Genomic DNA, 14,705 nt, shown 5'->3' with positions numbered 1-14,705 from the left:
AGGACAGTGCCTGTCACTTTGAAGGGTACCCAACAAACAATTTTGGAATAAATAAAGTATTATATTAGTAATTAAGAGTAATGCAGAAAATAGGACTGAGTGCATCACTGAAAAATTCTAGGTTTCAACAGTCTCATTCTGTAAAATGGGAATAATAGTACTTTAGCTTCATAGGCAGAGGATTGAACTAGACAATTTCCTGTGGTTACTTCTAGTTCTAAGATCCACATTGGCAGCAGTACTAGATTTTAATTTGGGGGTAACACTTAGATTATGTCCAGAATTTTTAGTGCATTTTAAAATTCAGACTTTAAAATTTAAAAGACACAAACTTCTTAAAACTTATCCCATTATACTTCTAAGCTTGTCTACAAATCACTAATATTTGCTGTTGGTGCATATATTTTAACTTTTGAAAGAATGAGGTTTTATTTTATTGTTCATCAACATAAGCTTATTTGGTGTAATGATATGAATCACCCATTATAAGAAATTCAAAGATATATATTAATAAAGAAGTATTTCACTGTCTTTTAGTTAAAACCCAAAGTTAGGAGTAGCTAATATTAAAAGTTCAGCTAATTAAGAACAGCTGATTTTTAAAAAAGTATTTTGCTGAGTCACATGTATTATCTCATTAGAGTCTCAAATTAGAAAAAAAAAGCAAGAGGAGAAGGTAATATTATTATCATCCTTTCACAGATGAGGAACGTCAGGTTGGGACTTTGTTTAAAATTGTAGAACCCAGGAAAAATGTATTATTTCATTGCCCTGCTCTTAAATGACTCATAGTTTGATCAGAGTTTATTTCTAACAAATAAATAGATTTAGAAATAAAATGTTTTGGTCCCCCTTGGTCCAGGAGGATTATCTTGTTCTAAAGCCTTCATTGGCTAGGAAGCAACCATCTTCCAAGAGGAGTTGGTCTCCTCTTTGTTGGGGAGAGGAGGAAGTTGGTGCAGGGCAGGGTTCTTATGTAGAAAAAGACACAATTTTTAAAAATCCAACATATTGAGGATTTTTTCAACCTATTCCCTTGGAACTACTTTCAAGCATTCTGTTAATCTTTCTGTTATAGAATCTAGAAAGTTTAAAATGGTAAAAATAATGGAAATTAGATGAAGTGAACTGCAGGAAAACTTAACTTCTTTTAGATCAAAGAGTCTTTTGAGGAGCTGATTAAAGTTCTGGACCCTCTATCCAGAAAATGCACAATACATACACTTCTCGTATTTTCTTAGTTTCCAACTTTATTAGGCATTGGGATACACAAAAAGAACTTTCCAAGCTGGATATTATTTAAGAGAAAGAATTTTTGAATAAGACATTTCAGAAGGTGCCCTCTTCACATAATTTGAACAAAAAACAAATCTCTGCTGTCTCAAACCTTAATAATGAATTAAGAAAAACAGAGACATACTTAATATTTGAGAGTTTTACACCCATGAAGTTAATAAGTAGAGATTTTAAATCCTGGGAATGTTCTGTGTGCTATGGACCACTTGTTTCCAAGTTTAATTTGGTGGATAAAGAATGGAGAATCTTTTGCATCTCTTAGCAAAAAGAGAAAGAATTTGATTTGCAATGGCAAAATGGTTTCATTTCATTCTGTAGCATCCCCAATTGAAAATGAATTTTATCTGTGAGATACAAGAAGCTTGCAAAGCAACTATTCTTTTTGCAGTTAAAATAGATTCACTTTTATAATTGCAATCTTTCAGAAAATAAGAATCTTAAGCAGTTCTTACCTCATCAGAACCTGATCCAAAAATCAGCAAGTCAAAAGGAATTGCTGCAACCATGTCAATCAGGAACCAGCCTTTGAAGTAGTGTATTGCTATTTTGGCGGGATCACTTACCACTTCTTCATTCTGATTTACATATGTTGTTCTGAAGTTTATTAAAATATCTATGATAAACATAATATCCACAATCAAGTCTACCACATTCAAAGGGCTACAAGAATAGCCACATTCTCGTCTTTTCTGTTCTTCTCTGTCATTGAGGAGGAAGGCTGCGGAGTAGGGAGTAAATATAGCAGTGTATATGACCAACAGCAGGATAAGCCAGTCCCAGACTGCCTTGAAAGGGCTGTAGTGCAATATCGTAAACTTGTTGATGCGTGGTGTCTGCAGTTTGTATTCAGGCAGGACATCCGCTCCTAAAGAGAGAACCTGAATGTGGAAAGAAAGTCATACACTACATAAATATGCCATTTTTAATCCGGTAAACCTATAAAATATTAAGGGAACTAATTATACAGTAAAATGTATTAGAGAGAATTCATGGAATTTGGAAGTATTTATGAAACACACACATACATTAAATAAACCTATATAAACATATATTATACAGTGTATTTGGCTCAAGAAAATCACACTGGCATTTCTTGATAAATATGAATTTCACTGAAAAAATAATAAATATTGCCGCTGAGATACTGAGGAATGTTACTGTTTCCTTTGGAGCATAGTACTTCTCCGATGTAAAAATACATGGCTGTTTTTAGAAAATCACAAAGTTGGTTTTGATATATTAGTAATGCAGTTTTCAAATCTAGGAAAGGATTAGTTGTAACGAACAGAAGCAGTCTACTTGGATCCATGGTCACATTTAATTTACATATATTTAATTTATAATTAAACCTTGATAAATTAAACCCGACTCATTCAAATTTTAATTAAGCAGAATTTCCCACCTGCAATCTGTTTTTAACATTAGGGGAAAAAAGGCAAATGAGATTAAAATGAACACAAAAGAGGCTTTTCCTTAAAAGGTTGAGACAGTATTTGATATTCCGGGACAAACACACTTTCATTCCAACTCTTCCATCACATTTAGAGAATTGCAAAAAGAAAATGCTACAAGGAGATGTTCAGAATATTGACCTGGAAATGTTGCAAGATGTTTAGACACCAAGTGGTACTTCACCTCCAAGATTTATTCTCCTTATAAGGCATCACATAAACTAAAACAGTTCACCTTTTAGAGTTTTAGTTTACCCGAAAAAAATGAAAGCTAAAGTACAGTTTTGTCTCTACCAAGTAGAAAAGTCCATGATTTAGCGATTTAAGACTAAGTTTTAAAAACAAAAGTCAAAACAAAAGGGTTACTTAGCTACCCAGGAAATGTAATTTATTGGGTAAAATGTAAGCCTTAATATATGGGTTTTAAAAAGCTGAAATTTTGTAATGGCTCCACAAATGGCATATAAAGAGTCATTTAAAAAGGGAAACGTGGGTTCTAATTTAATGCTATGAATATCCCACACATATACAATGGCTCTATTTCAAAGTTAATTTCACTAGTACATGTCCATAGACTAGATTATTCTAAACACAATTAATACATCATCAGCTTTGCAGCATGGATCTCAGGTAATCCCCCATTGGTTAGTCAGAGAGTGTTATTTCTATGTTTTTGGCAATTCTATTCATGTTGGTTTAACTTGACTGTAATAATGAATTATGTCAGGCGTATTTGAAATTTAAATCTTATATTTATTGTCATATCTCATAACTTTTTATCCCCACATAATGAGTTACCATCCCTATTTTTGAAAGGACTTTAAAAGTTAAATAACCCCAAGTGAGATACAACTTTTAAATATAACTAAAGATTCGGCTAAAATATGCAAAGCTGCTTTTTGATAACTGCTAAACTGTTTTAACTAGTTTTCAAAAAAATAGTAAAGAATCTGACCTGACCACTTAATCAGTCCAGTGTAAATTTGAACCAGCCAGTTTATAGAGACAACAGGGTTTTATTTTAAGCTATTATGAGAAAGATGACAGCTAATTATTAGCAAAAGAGCAATCTGGAAAATAAAGTGATTTTATTATCTGTGAAATATTAAAAGTCCAAGATACACACACATATATAAGTATATGACTTTCAAAATCCAAATGGGAGTAATTAAATTATCTGTCATTTTAGAAGTACAGATTAATAGAACTCTGATCCCATTATGCTTAGTATAGAGAACAAGTTTGTGACATTTTGGTCTGTACAAAATGAAATACGTCATGTTCCTTTCTAAAAAAGAAGAACTACTCAGTATATAGAAAGCAAAATATACAGCTTTATTTTGGCTTTCAAAGTCATTAAAGTCATTTAAAATATAGATGCATTCTATCTTTCTAGTCCTTTCTTCCATTAGATTCCTGTGTACCCAGGGCACTCCAGCAAAACAAGACTAAAATTTTTGAGCTGCTGAGATCTTTCCATATCCTTAAATCCACAAATGTTTTTCATAAAAAGGACACGTAGTCAATCAAAGAGGAAAAATAAGTCACTTTTAATGACAGATATATTTGTGTGAGTTTGCTCACTGCTTAGGTGACAAACTTCTGATACTAACCTCCCGCATGGGGCAATTGCAATACCTCTTTTAACAGAAGTATAAATTAGAATGCAAGCAGCAATCTTGGAACTGTGGCTGAAACTCTTTCCATCCCACACAGGCACACAGGCATACCTTCATTTAACATTCAGATGACCACTGTGTTAAGAGCTGGAGACTGAAAGATGGGGAAGACACTGTCCCTGAGATCTTGGAGTTTATAGTCTGTTTGGAGACAGATGCGTGGGAAAATGGGAGTTCCCTTGAGGTCCACTTCACTCAGGGCCTGGGATTGGTGATGGCGCTGATGGAGGAGGTGGGTGGTCTTCACAGAGGATTTTTGGGAAAAGACGGCAGTTGAACTGAGACTTAATAGGAGTCAGAAAAGGACACAGCTAAGGGATGAGGAAGTTGGGAAGGGAAGGATATTACAAGCAGAGGGGACAGAATGAACAAGGGTAAGAAAGCATAAAATCATGTGTTGTGTGTTGGGGAATTGTAAGCAGCCTTATATTTTGCTAAAGAATAAAATGCCAGGGAAGTAGGATGGAGGATGGCCATGGAGAGGGCCAGTTCCAGGTTGCTGAAGGTCTAATGTGACAGGATAGGGATCTCAGGCTCTGTACTTTGGGTCAACGTTCTCATACAGGAATAATATACAGGCTCTTTTTTAAAAGGAAAGACAATTATTGCAGGATTTATATTATTCTTATTTACAATGTTAGATAAATATGTTCAAAAATAAAACCAGATTAGAACTTCTTATGCTTATACCTCTTAATATGACTTGTGGGTTAAATTGTGTACCCTAAAAGGATATGTTAAAGTCATAATTCCCAGTACCCATGAATGTGACTTTATTTGGAAAGAGGGTTTTTGTAGATATAAATCAAGTTAAGATGAGGTCACAGTGGTTTGGGGTGGGCCTTAATCCAGTAACTGGTATCCCTATAAGAAGAGAGAAGTTTGGATACAGAGACACAAAGACACACAAGCAGAGTGCCATGTGTCACGGGAGCAGATACAGCTGCAAGCCAAGGAATGCTATGGATTGTCCACAGCCACCAGAACCTCAAATAGAGACAGGCACAGGATATATTTTTCCTCAGAACCTCCAGAAGGAAACAACCTTGCCAATATCTTGATTTCAGACTTCTAGACCCCAGAATTGTGCGAAAATAAACTTCTGTTGTCTTAAGCCACTCAGCTTGTGGTAGTTTTTTATGGCAGCCCTGAAAAAACTAATACAATGACAAATGAAAACACTTGAAAATAAAATATTTATAAAACTAGTGAATTCAAACTCTCATTACTAACTCAATATGTGACATTTCTGTAGATAAAAAATGATGGAAATTTGACTATTGTGTATGGTTTAATCTAATAGATAAAACATTTTTCTCTATTCTAATCTTAATGTCTTTTTTTGAAAAAGTATGTTGTCAGAATAGTATTAACCAACTTCAAAGATTTACTTGCCTTATCAAGATAATCTAACCTGATTCTTAATGTGAACTCTGTTCCTATTAGGCTTCAAAAGCCAATTTAAATGGTGTTACTTAAAAACTATACAAATGTTTTTCTTTACTTAAGTTTAACTTTAGGGCATTATTGAATTCTACATTAAGTGATTATCTAAACACATTATCTCTTAGTACTGGGAGTTCATTTGTTATATTCCAATATGCCCATTGATACAGAACCACTGCAATTTGGTATGTATAACAATGGAGTGTGTTTTGACAATGCATTTGTAGAAACTGGTATGGTATCAAATGTTATGGTACAGGTTCTTTTGACTTCTGCATCATTATGCATGTTTTATGTGACTGCTTAATTGCCTCATGACTTTTAATAGCCAAACAACTTCAAAAAGCTTTATTTATATAGCAAGCATTAGCATCGTGAGGTAAATCCAAATGCAGTCATTGTTACTGTAGTCAGGTAGATGGCAGTACTTTGTTATTAGGCAATCATCCTAATGATTCAGAAGATTCTTATATTTATTGTTTTAAATTTTCACCAAGATACAGGAATTTTGAAGATTTTCCAGGAGAACTTGTGGCCTTCTGAGAACATTTCTTTCTATGGATATCAGTTTGAGAATTATTAAATATTATTAGGCAGAGGAATCAAGGTGGCCAAATTTGGTTTTAGACAGATGCATCTGGCAATGGAATGGAGGAACAATGAAAGAGGATCAAGACCAGATACTTAGAGATCAATTAGGACTTTGGTATGCCAGGAGGGAAATAATGGAAGCCTACACTAGGAACCAGGTGGCAGAAATTGAGAGGAGGGGATATATTTGAGAAATAAATACATCTCAGGGTATAAGGATGAGGAGTGGAGAAATACTTGTTTCTTTATGGTTCCAATAATAGCAAATCTTATTAGACCCAATCAGGTAATATAAATCTTTGAAGTGTTTGGAATAAAGGAAAGAGCACTAGACCTTAAATTCTACAATCTGGGTTTGAAGTCCAGATACAATTGTTCTGATATGCCATTTAATCTCTAGATCTAGTTCTTTTTTAAAAAAATTGGTGTAATGTAGATAGTAATCTTTGCAAAAACCACCTATCTATCCAGAGCTACCATATAACATCAGATATTTTTTATAAAATTCGTTGGTAAAATGGGAAATGTTTACAGATGCATAAAATATTTTCATTATTGTTTTGAGTTCTAGGGTTATCTGTTGAAATCCTGGTTCAAACAAACCAACTCTATCCAAAATATTTAAAAACTGATTGGATAAAGCTGTACATTGACTGAATATTGATAATATTACAGAATTGTTTAAGTTATCTATTTTTTGTATCAAATCAAACCAAAACATAGTGACCTAAAGTAGTCATTTTGTTATTTATGATTCTATGGATCCAAAATTTAGGCAGGTCTTGGCTAGTCAATTTTTCTTCTCCACAGAACGTCAACTGGGGTAATTCAGTGATATTTAGTTGGTGGGGGAGCTTGTGTGGAGAATCCAAGAAGGCTTCATTCACATGTCTAGTACTTCGATGAAGATAGTTGGAAGGCTGGGCTCACCCAAGATGCTGGAATGGCTGGGTCTCTCTCTATATATGTAGATAGATAGTTTGAGCAATCAATGGATAAATAGATATGTTCTCTCCTATGGTCTCTTAAGCAGGGTAGTAAGATGTGGTGGCTCAGCACTCCCAAAAGAAGTGGAAACTCCCAGGCTTCTTCCGGTCAAGGTCTAGAACTTCTATAGCCTCACTTGTGCCATATTCTATTGGGAAAAGCAGAAGCAGGCCAGCCCAGATTCATGAATGTAGGGGAATGGTCTCTACCTCTTGACAGGGAAATGATATGCATGTGGAAGGGAAGGATTCAATCAGTTAGGGTCATCTTGGAGACAAACTATCACAGAAATTATTGACAATTATTGTTTGTAGATACGGAAATGATATTGTAGTTATGTGCTTTTAAAAATAGTCTTTACCTTTTCAGAGTACAGAGTGAAATATTTATAAAGGAAATGTTATAATATTTGGACTTTGCCTCAGAACAATCCAGAGTTTGGGGAGAGGAAGGAGAGAGAAGTTCTGAATTTTGGCTGTATATTGATTTTTATTGAAACCGGATGATGGATAGTTACTATTATCTCTATTTTTATAATAAACTTAACATTTTTTAAAATAAACAGGTTAAGAAAAGAATTCTAGAATCTTATTCAGAAATGTCTAAGATAGTTAAGAATGGAGTTTCCTGACTGAAAAAAGAAATAGGTTTACAAACATCATAGAGGCTTACCTCTGTAAGAATTGAGTTGGTTCCTTATTAGGCAAATTTAGATTCCTGTTTACACTGCAGAATGTTTACTTTGCCTTCTGCATATCTAGTTCATATTATGTAGATCTGTGTTCAGCCATACAGACTGCACACAACCCCAATTTTGCCCAACCTTGAACTCTTTGACATCAAGCTTCTGTTAAGTTGGTGGCTGGGAAAATCATGTTCCAAGATAGTCAGACATGCTAACTGCAGAGGTCCATTGCTCTGAGTATACTTAGCTACACTGCTCATTAAGTTAGATTAAAATACAGCCACATTTCAGAGACTCATCACCTTAGATCTCTTACTGAAATACTTTTACTTTGCTAGAGTTACATATTAAACCTTCAAGCTTTCATTCTGGATTGAATATATAAGAAGTATATTTTTGCATTTTTCTCACAAAACTGCCACTAAATGTTTACATTGTTTAATGTCATTTTAATAAATATTTGCATTACATATTTCTTTTAATATTCATTTCTAGGAAATGGTTGGTCTCTCAAGGAATTTAAAAGTTTCCTCTCTCTCTCTTATTTTATTTCATTTTTATTTCACTTTAAGTTCCAGGATACATGTATAGAATGTGCAGGTTTGTTACATAGGTATACATGTACCATGGTGGTTTGCTGCACCTATCAACCCATCATCTAGGTTTTAAGCCCCACATGCATTAGGTATTTGTCCTAATGCTCTCCCTCCCCTTGCCCCCCACCCCTGACAGGCCTCTGTGAGAGTGTGTGTTGTTCCTCTCCCTGTGTCCTCCATGTGTTCTCATTGTTCAACTCCCACTTATAAGTGAGAACATGCAGTGTTTGGTTTTCTGTTCCTGTGTTAGTTTGCTGAGAATGATGGCTTCCATTATCGTCCATGTCCCTGCAAAGGATATGATCTCATTCTTTTTTATGGCTGCATAGTATTCCATGGTGTACATGTGCTACATTGTCTTTATCCAATCTATCATTGATGGGCATTTGGGTTGGTTCCAAGTCTTTGCTATTGTGAATAGTGCTGCAATAAACATACATGTGCATGTGTCTTTATAGTAGAATGATTTATAATCCTTTGGGGATATACCCAGTAATGGGATTGCTGGGTCAAATGGTATTTCTGGTTCTAGATCCTTGAGGAATTGCCACACTGTCTTCCACAGTGGTTGAACTAATTTACACTCCCACCAACAGTATAAAAGCATTCCTATTTCTCCACAGCCTTGCCAGCATCTTTGTTTCTTGATCTTTTAATAATCGTCATTCTGACTGTCATGAGATGGTATCTCACTGTGGTTTTAATTTGCATTTCTCTAATGATCAGTGATGAAGAGCTTTTTTTCATATGTTTCTTGGCCACATAAATGTGTTCTTTTGAGAATGTCTGTTCATATCCTTCACCCACTTTTTGATGGGGTTGTTTTTTCCTTGTAAATTTTAAGTTCCTTGTAGATTCTAGATATTAGACCTTTGTCAGATGGGTAGATTGGAGAAATTTTCTCCCATTCTGTAGGTTGCCTGTTCAGTCTGATGCTAGTTTCTTTTTCTGTGCAGAAGCTCTTTAGTTTAATTAGATACATTTGTAAATTTTGGCTTTTGTTGCAATTGCTTTTGGTGTTTCAGTCATGAAGTCTTTGCCCAAGCCTATGTCCTAAATGGTATTGCCTAGGTTTTCTTCTAGAGTTTTTGCAGTGTTGGTTTTTACATTTAAGTCTTTAATCCATTTTGAGTTAATTTTTGTATAAGGTGTATCGAAGGGGTCCAGTTTCAGTTTTCTGCATATGGCTAGCCAGTTTCTCCAGCACTATTTATGAAATAGGGAATCCTTTCCTCATTGCTTTTGTCAGGTTTGTCTAATATCAGGTTGTTGTATATGTGTGGTGATATTTCCGAGGCCTCTGTTCTGTTACATTGGTCTATATATCTGTTTTGGTACAAGTACCATGCTGTTTTGGGTACTGTAGCCATGTAGTATAGTTTGAAGTCAGGTTGCGTGATGCCTCCAGCTTTGTTATTTTTGCTTAGGATTATCTTGGCTATACCAGCCCTTTTTTGATTCCATATGAAATTTAAAGTAGATTTTTCTATTTTGGTGAAGAAAGTCAATGGTAGATTGATGGCAACAGCATTGAATCTATAAATTACTTTGGACGGTATGGCCATTTTCATGATATTGATTCTTCCCATCCATGAGCATGGAATGTGTTTCCATTTGTTTGTATCCTCTCTTATTTTCTTGAGCAGTGGTTCTCCTTGAAGAAGTCCTTCACACCGCTTGTAAGTTTTATTGTCTTCGTAGCAATTGTGAACGGAAGTTCATTCATGATTTGGCCCTCTGCTTGTCTATTGTTGGTGTATAGGAATGCTTGTGATTTTTGCACATTGATTTTGTATCCTGAGACTTTGCTGAAGTTGCTTATCAGCTTAAGAAGTGTTTCAGCTGAGAAGATGGGGTTTTCTAAATACAGAATCATGTCATCTGCCAAAAGAGACAATCTGACTTCCTCTCTTCCTATTTGAATACACTTTATTTCCTTCTCTTGCCTGATTGCCCTGGCCAGAACTTCCAATACTATCTTGAATAGGAGTGGTAAGAGAGGGCATCCTTGTCTTGGGTCAGTTTCCAAAGGGAATGCTGCCTGCATTTGCCTATTCAGTATGATATTGGCTATGGGTTTGTCATAAATAGCTCTTATTATTTTGAGATATGTTCCATCAATGTCTAGTTTATTGAGAGTTTTTAACATGTAGGGATGTTGAATTTTATCAAAGGCCTTTCCTGCATCTACTGAGATGATGTGAATTTTGTCATTGGTTCTGTTTACACAATGGATTATGTTTATTGATTTGCATATGTTGAACCAGCCTTGAGTCCCAGGGATGAAGCCGACTTGATCATGGTGGATAAACTTTTTGATGCCCTGCTGGATTTGGTTTGCCGGTATTTTATAGAGGATTTTCGCATCAATGTTCATCAGGGATATTGGTCTGAAGTTTTCTCTTTTGTGTGTGTGTGTCTCTGTTGGGTTTTGGTATCAGGATGATTCTGGCCTCATAAAATGAGTTAGGGAGGAGTCCCTCTTTTTCTGTTGTTTGGAATAGCTTCAGAAGGAATGGTAACAGCTCCTCTTTGTACCTCTGGTAGAATTCAGGTGTAAATCTGTCTGGTCCTGGGCTTTTTTTGGTTGGTAGGCTATTAATTACTGCCTCAATTTCAGATCTTGTTATCAGTTTATTCAGCGATTTGATTTCTTACTGGTTGAGTCTTGGGAGGGTGTATGTGTCCAGCAATTTATCCATTTCTTCTAGATTTTCTAGTTTATTTGCATAGAAGTGTTTATATTATTCTCTGATGGTGGTTTGTATTTCTGTAGGGTCAGTGGTGACATCCCCTTTATCATTTTTTTTATTGTGTCTATTTGAGTCTTCTCTTTTCTTCTTTACTAGTCTAGCTAGTGGTCTATCTATTTTGTTAATCCTTTCAAAAAGCTGGCTCCTGAATTCATTGATTTTTTGAAGGGTTTTTTGTGTCTCGATCTCCTTCAGTTCTGTTCTTATCGTAGTTATTTCTTGTCTTCTGCTAGCTTTTGAATTTGTTTGCTCTTGCTTCTCTAGTTCTTTTAATTGTGATGTTAGGGTGTTGATTTGAGATCTTCCCAGCTTTCTGATGTGGGCATTTAGTGCTATAAATTTCCCTCCTAACACTGTTTTAGCTGTGTCCCAGAGATTCTGGTATATTGTCTCTTTGTTCTCATTGGTTTCAAAGAACTTCTCGATTTCTGCCTTAATTTCTTTCTCTATGCAGGAGTCATTCGGGAGCAGGTTGTTCAATTTCCATGTAGTTGTGCAGTTTTGAGTAATTTCTTAATCCTGAGTTCTAATTTGATTGGACTGTGGTTATATTTTATAATGTTATAGTTTCCATAATACATAATGGAAATTATAATTTATACATTATACAAATTATAATTTATACATTCTTTATATAATTTCCATTCTTTTGCATTTGCTGAGGAGTGTTTTACTTGCAGTTATGTGGTCGATTTTAGAATAAGTGTCATGTGGCACTGAGAAAAATGTATATTCTATTGATTTGGGGTGGAGAGTTCTGTAGACATCTGTTACGTCCACTTGATCCAGAGCTGAGTTCAAGTCCTGAATATCCTTGTTAATTTTGTGTCTCGATCTGTCTAATATTGAGAGTGGGGTGTTAATGTCTCCCACTATTATCATGAGGGAGCCTAAGTCTCTTTGTAGGTCCTTAAGAACTTGTTTTATGAATCTGCGTGCTCCTCTATTGGATGCATATATATTTAGGACAGTTAGGTCTTCTCGTTGCATTGATCCTTTTACCATTATGTAATGCCTTTCTTTGTCTTTTCTGATCTTTGTTGGTTTAAAGTCTGTTTTATCAGAGACTAGGATTGCAAACCCCTGCTTTTTTTTTTTTTGCTTCCATTTGCTTGTTAAATATTCCTCCATCCTCTCTCTCTCTCTTTCCTTTTTTAATAAGACAATAGGTTATTTAGTTAATTGTCTCTTTTTTTTCTTCTTGCAGAAAACTGAGTTTAGAATTACAGAATTATTATTTCTGCTTCCCTCTAAATTATTTGAATTGGTCAATTTCAATTTTAATGACCTAAATGCAAATGTATTTTTACAAGGTCAACTCCTATCTCTTTGAAAGTCACAAATAAGTTAAAATGAATCAAGACAGTGCTTTGGAGCCATGCTTTCTGAAAATGAAGCATTAACAAAGTAAATGTTTTAACAACATGAATAGGATTCTAAGAAGCCAATGACTAAAAAGGAAAAAGCTGCTACAGTCTTACATTTCCTTAAGAAAGCCAACTTCTCCCACACATTTGAGAAATAACATACTTCTGGAAGATAAAACATGATTAATTGAACAATTGCAATGATTTTCTTTTAAGAGAGAGGGAAAAAAATAAGGAATTAAAAAAAGGGAAACTCCATGGCCTCCAGAAAGATTTATATTTTCTCTTTTCTCAAACCACTAATTAAGCATACAGTTTAATACAGCCTAAAATGTAGTTTTCTTTACCAAATACAATTTTTCTTCATGCTAGTACACTGCTATTTGTTTAACCTCTAACAGTTAAGTGTTATATAAAACCAAAACCTTTATATGAAACAGCACTATTTATTCAATGAAGATCGACTGTGAAAATTTTGTGTGAACACCAGGATTAATAACTACTCTTCACTTTCAAAAAGTGCAATAGGGAACAATTAAGCTTTCCAAAAGATTATACAGTACTTTTGGCAGCTGTTAAACACCATGCTGAGGTGTTGGTTGAAGCTGCTCATCTGTTATTTATCCTTTACTCGGGACTTGCACTTAACTAATAGGCTAGCTGAATTTGTATCTATCACAAAGAGCACTCAGTAACAAAATGAATCAGATAGATTATATAGCACCGGAAGGACTTAAACTCCCCAGGCTTTTCAGCATATGATTTGTGACAAACAGCCAAACCTGAGTAATTATCACTGAAACCAGCAATCTCATTGATGATTACCTAGATATTCAAATTATAAGATGGAAAAGAATCACCAATAAATCAAAGATGTCACATAGGAAGTCATTTTTAATTGAATAAAATATTAAAATTAGGTAGTAGAAGCACTGCAGCGTTCTGTATTTAAATAATTTTGCAAGGCTTAGATTAAAATAGATATTTGGCAGTGTGCGTGCGTGTGTGTGTGTGTGTGTGTGTTGGGTGGAGTAGGGATGATTGTATAACTGGAGTCATTTAGATTCAGGTTCAGCTAAGCGTTGTTTAGTGTTTTGTTTTGTATATTAGCTATATATGCTAATATGAAAAATATCTGCTTCATAAAATATGTATGAGTCTCAGAATGTGAGAGAAATAGGTTGAATGATATCTTAAACACTTATAATATGTACAAATTACTTCAAATATATGCATATTAAAAAATATAGTTTCTCCCGGAGCCATAAACTCAACTCCAAGCCAACCACCAGCAACATAATGCCTCTTGGTTTTGTCTCGCAGCTCCTATGCCATATGGATTTGAGGGACTTGTGGCCCCACCGTGTAGCTGATACCAGATGGTCTCTAGTCTATTGCTTGTTTCCTTGCCTCCCCTCCTCTCTTACCTGTCTCTTGGAAACTACATATGGATCCTTCCCTCTATTTTCTTTATCTTTGTCTTAAAGTTGCTTTCATTTAGAAAAAAAGTAAAATTCAAGAGAAGGAACACTTAGCATACTAGCTCATGAATAAGACTTTTACAAATGTTTCTCAAAAGCACAGATGACAGAGGAACCAGGTGAGAAATGGGAGAGGGAATTAGATGTTTGGCTGGGACGATGTGAGGCAGAGGCATAGATGCCAACAGGAGGAGGTGTTCAGCAGGCAGTTAGAAGGTCTGAGCCTGGGCAACATAGTGAGACTTTGTTTCTACAAAAAATACAAAACAATTAGTTGGGTGTGATGGCATGTGCCTGTGGTCTCACGTACTTGGTGGTCTGAGCTGGGAGGATTGCTTGAGCCCAAGGAGGTTGAGGCTGCAGTGAGCCAAGA

General features: G+C 35.1%; 1 protein-coding gene across 3 annotated transcripts in view; it reads right to left on the bottom strand.

Annotated features, from left to right (window-relative positions):
• The window catches only part of KCNH7 (potassium voltage-gated channel subfamily H member 7), a 475,937-nt gene that overhangs the window by 76,264 nt on the left and 384,968 nt on the right, over positions 1-14,705 (bottom strand). For all 3 annotated transcript variants that reach the window (XM_055291950.2, XM_055291948.2, XM_055291949.2), the window contains one exon: positions 1,749-2,174. In XM_055291950.2, the coding sequence (XP_055147925.1) occupies positions 1,749-2,174 (426 nt within the window). The remainder of the gene's footprint in view (positions 1-1,748; positions 2,175-14,705) is intronic.

The sequence above is a fragment of the Symphalangus syndactylus genome, chromosome 9 (genome assembly GCF_028878055.3).
Source record: "Symphalangus syndactylus isolate Jambi chromosome 9, NHGRI_mSymSyn1-v2.1_pri, whole genome shotgun sequence".
NCBI classification, from domain to species: Eukaryota; Metazoa; Chordata; class Mammalia; order Primates; family Hylobatidae; genus Symphalangus; species Symphalangus syndactylus.
Note: the sequence above shows the minus strand (reverse complement) of the source record. Positions and strands in the feature narration are given on the sequence as shown.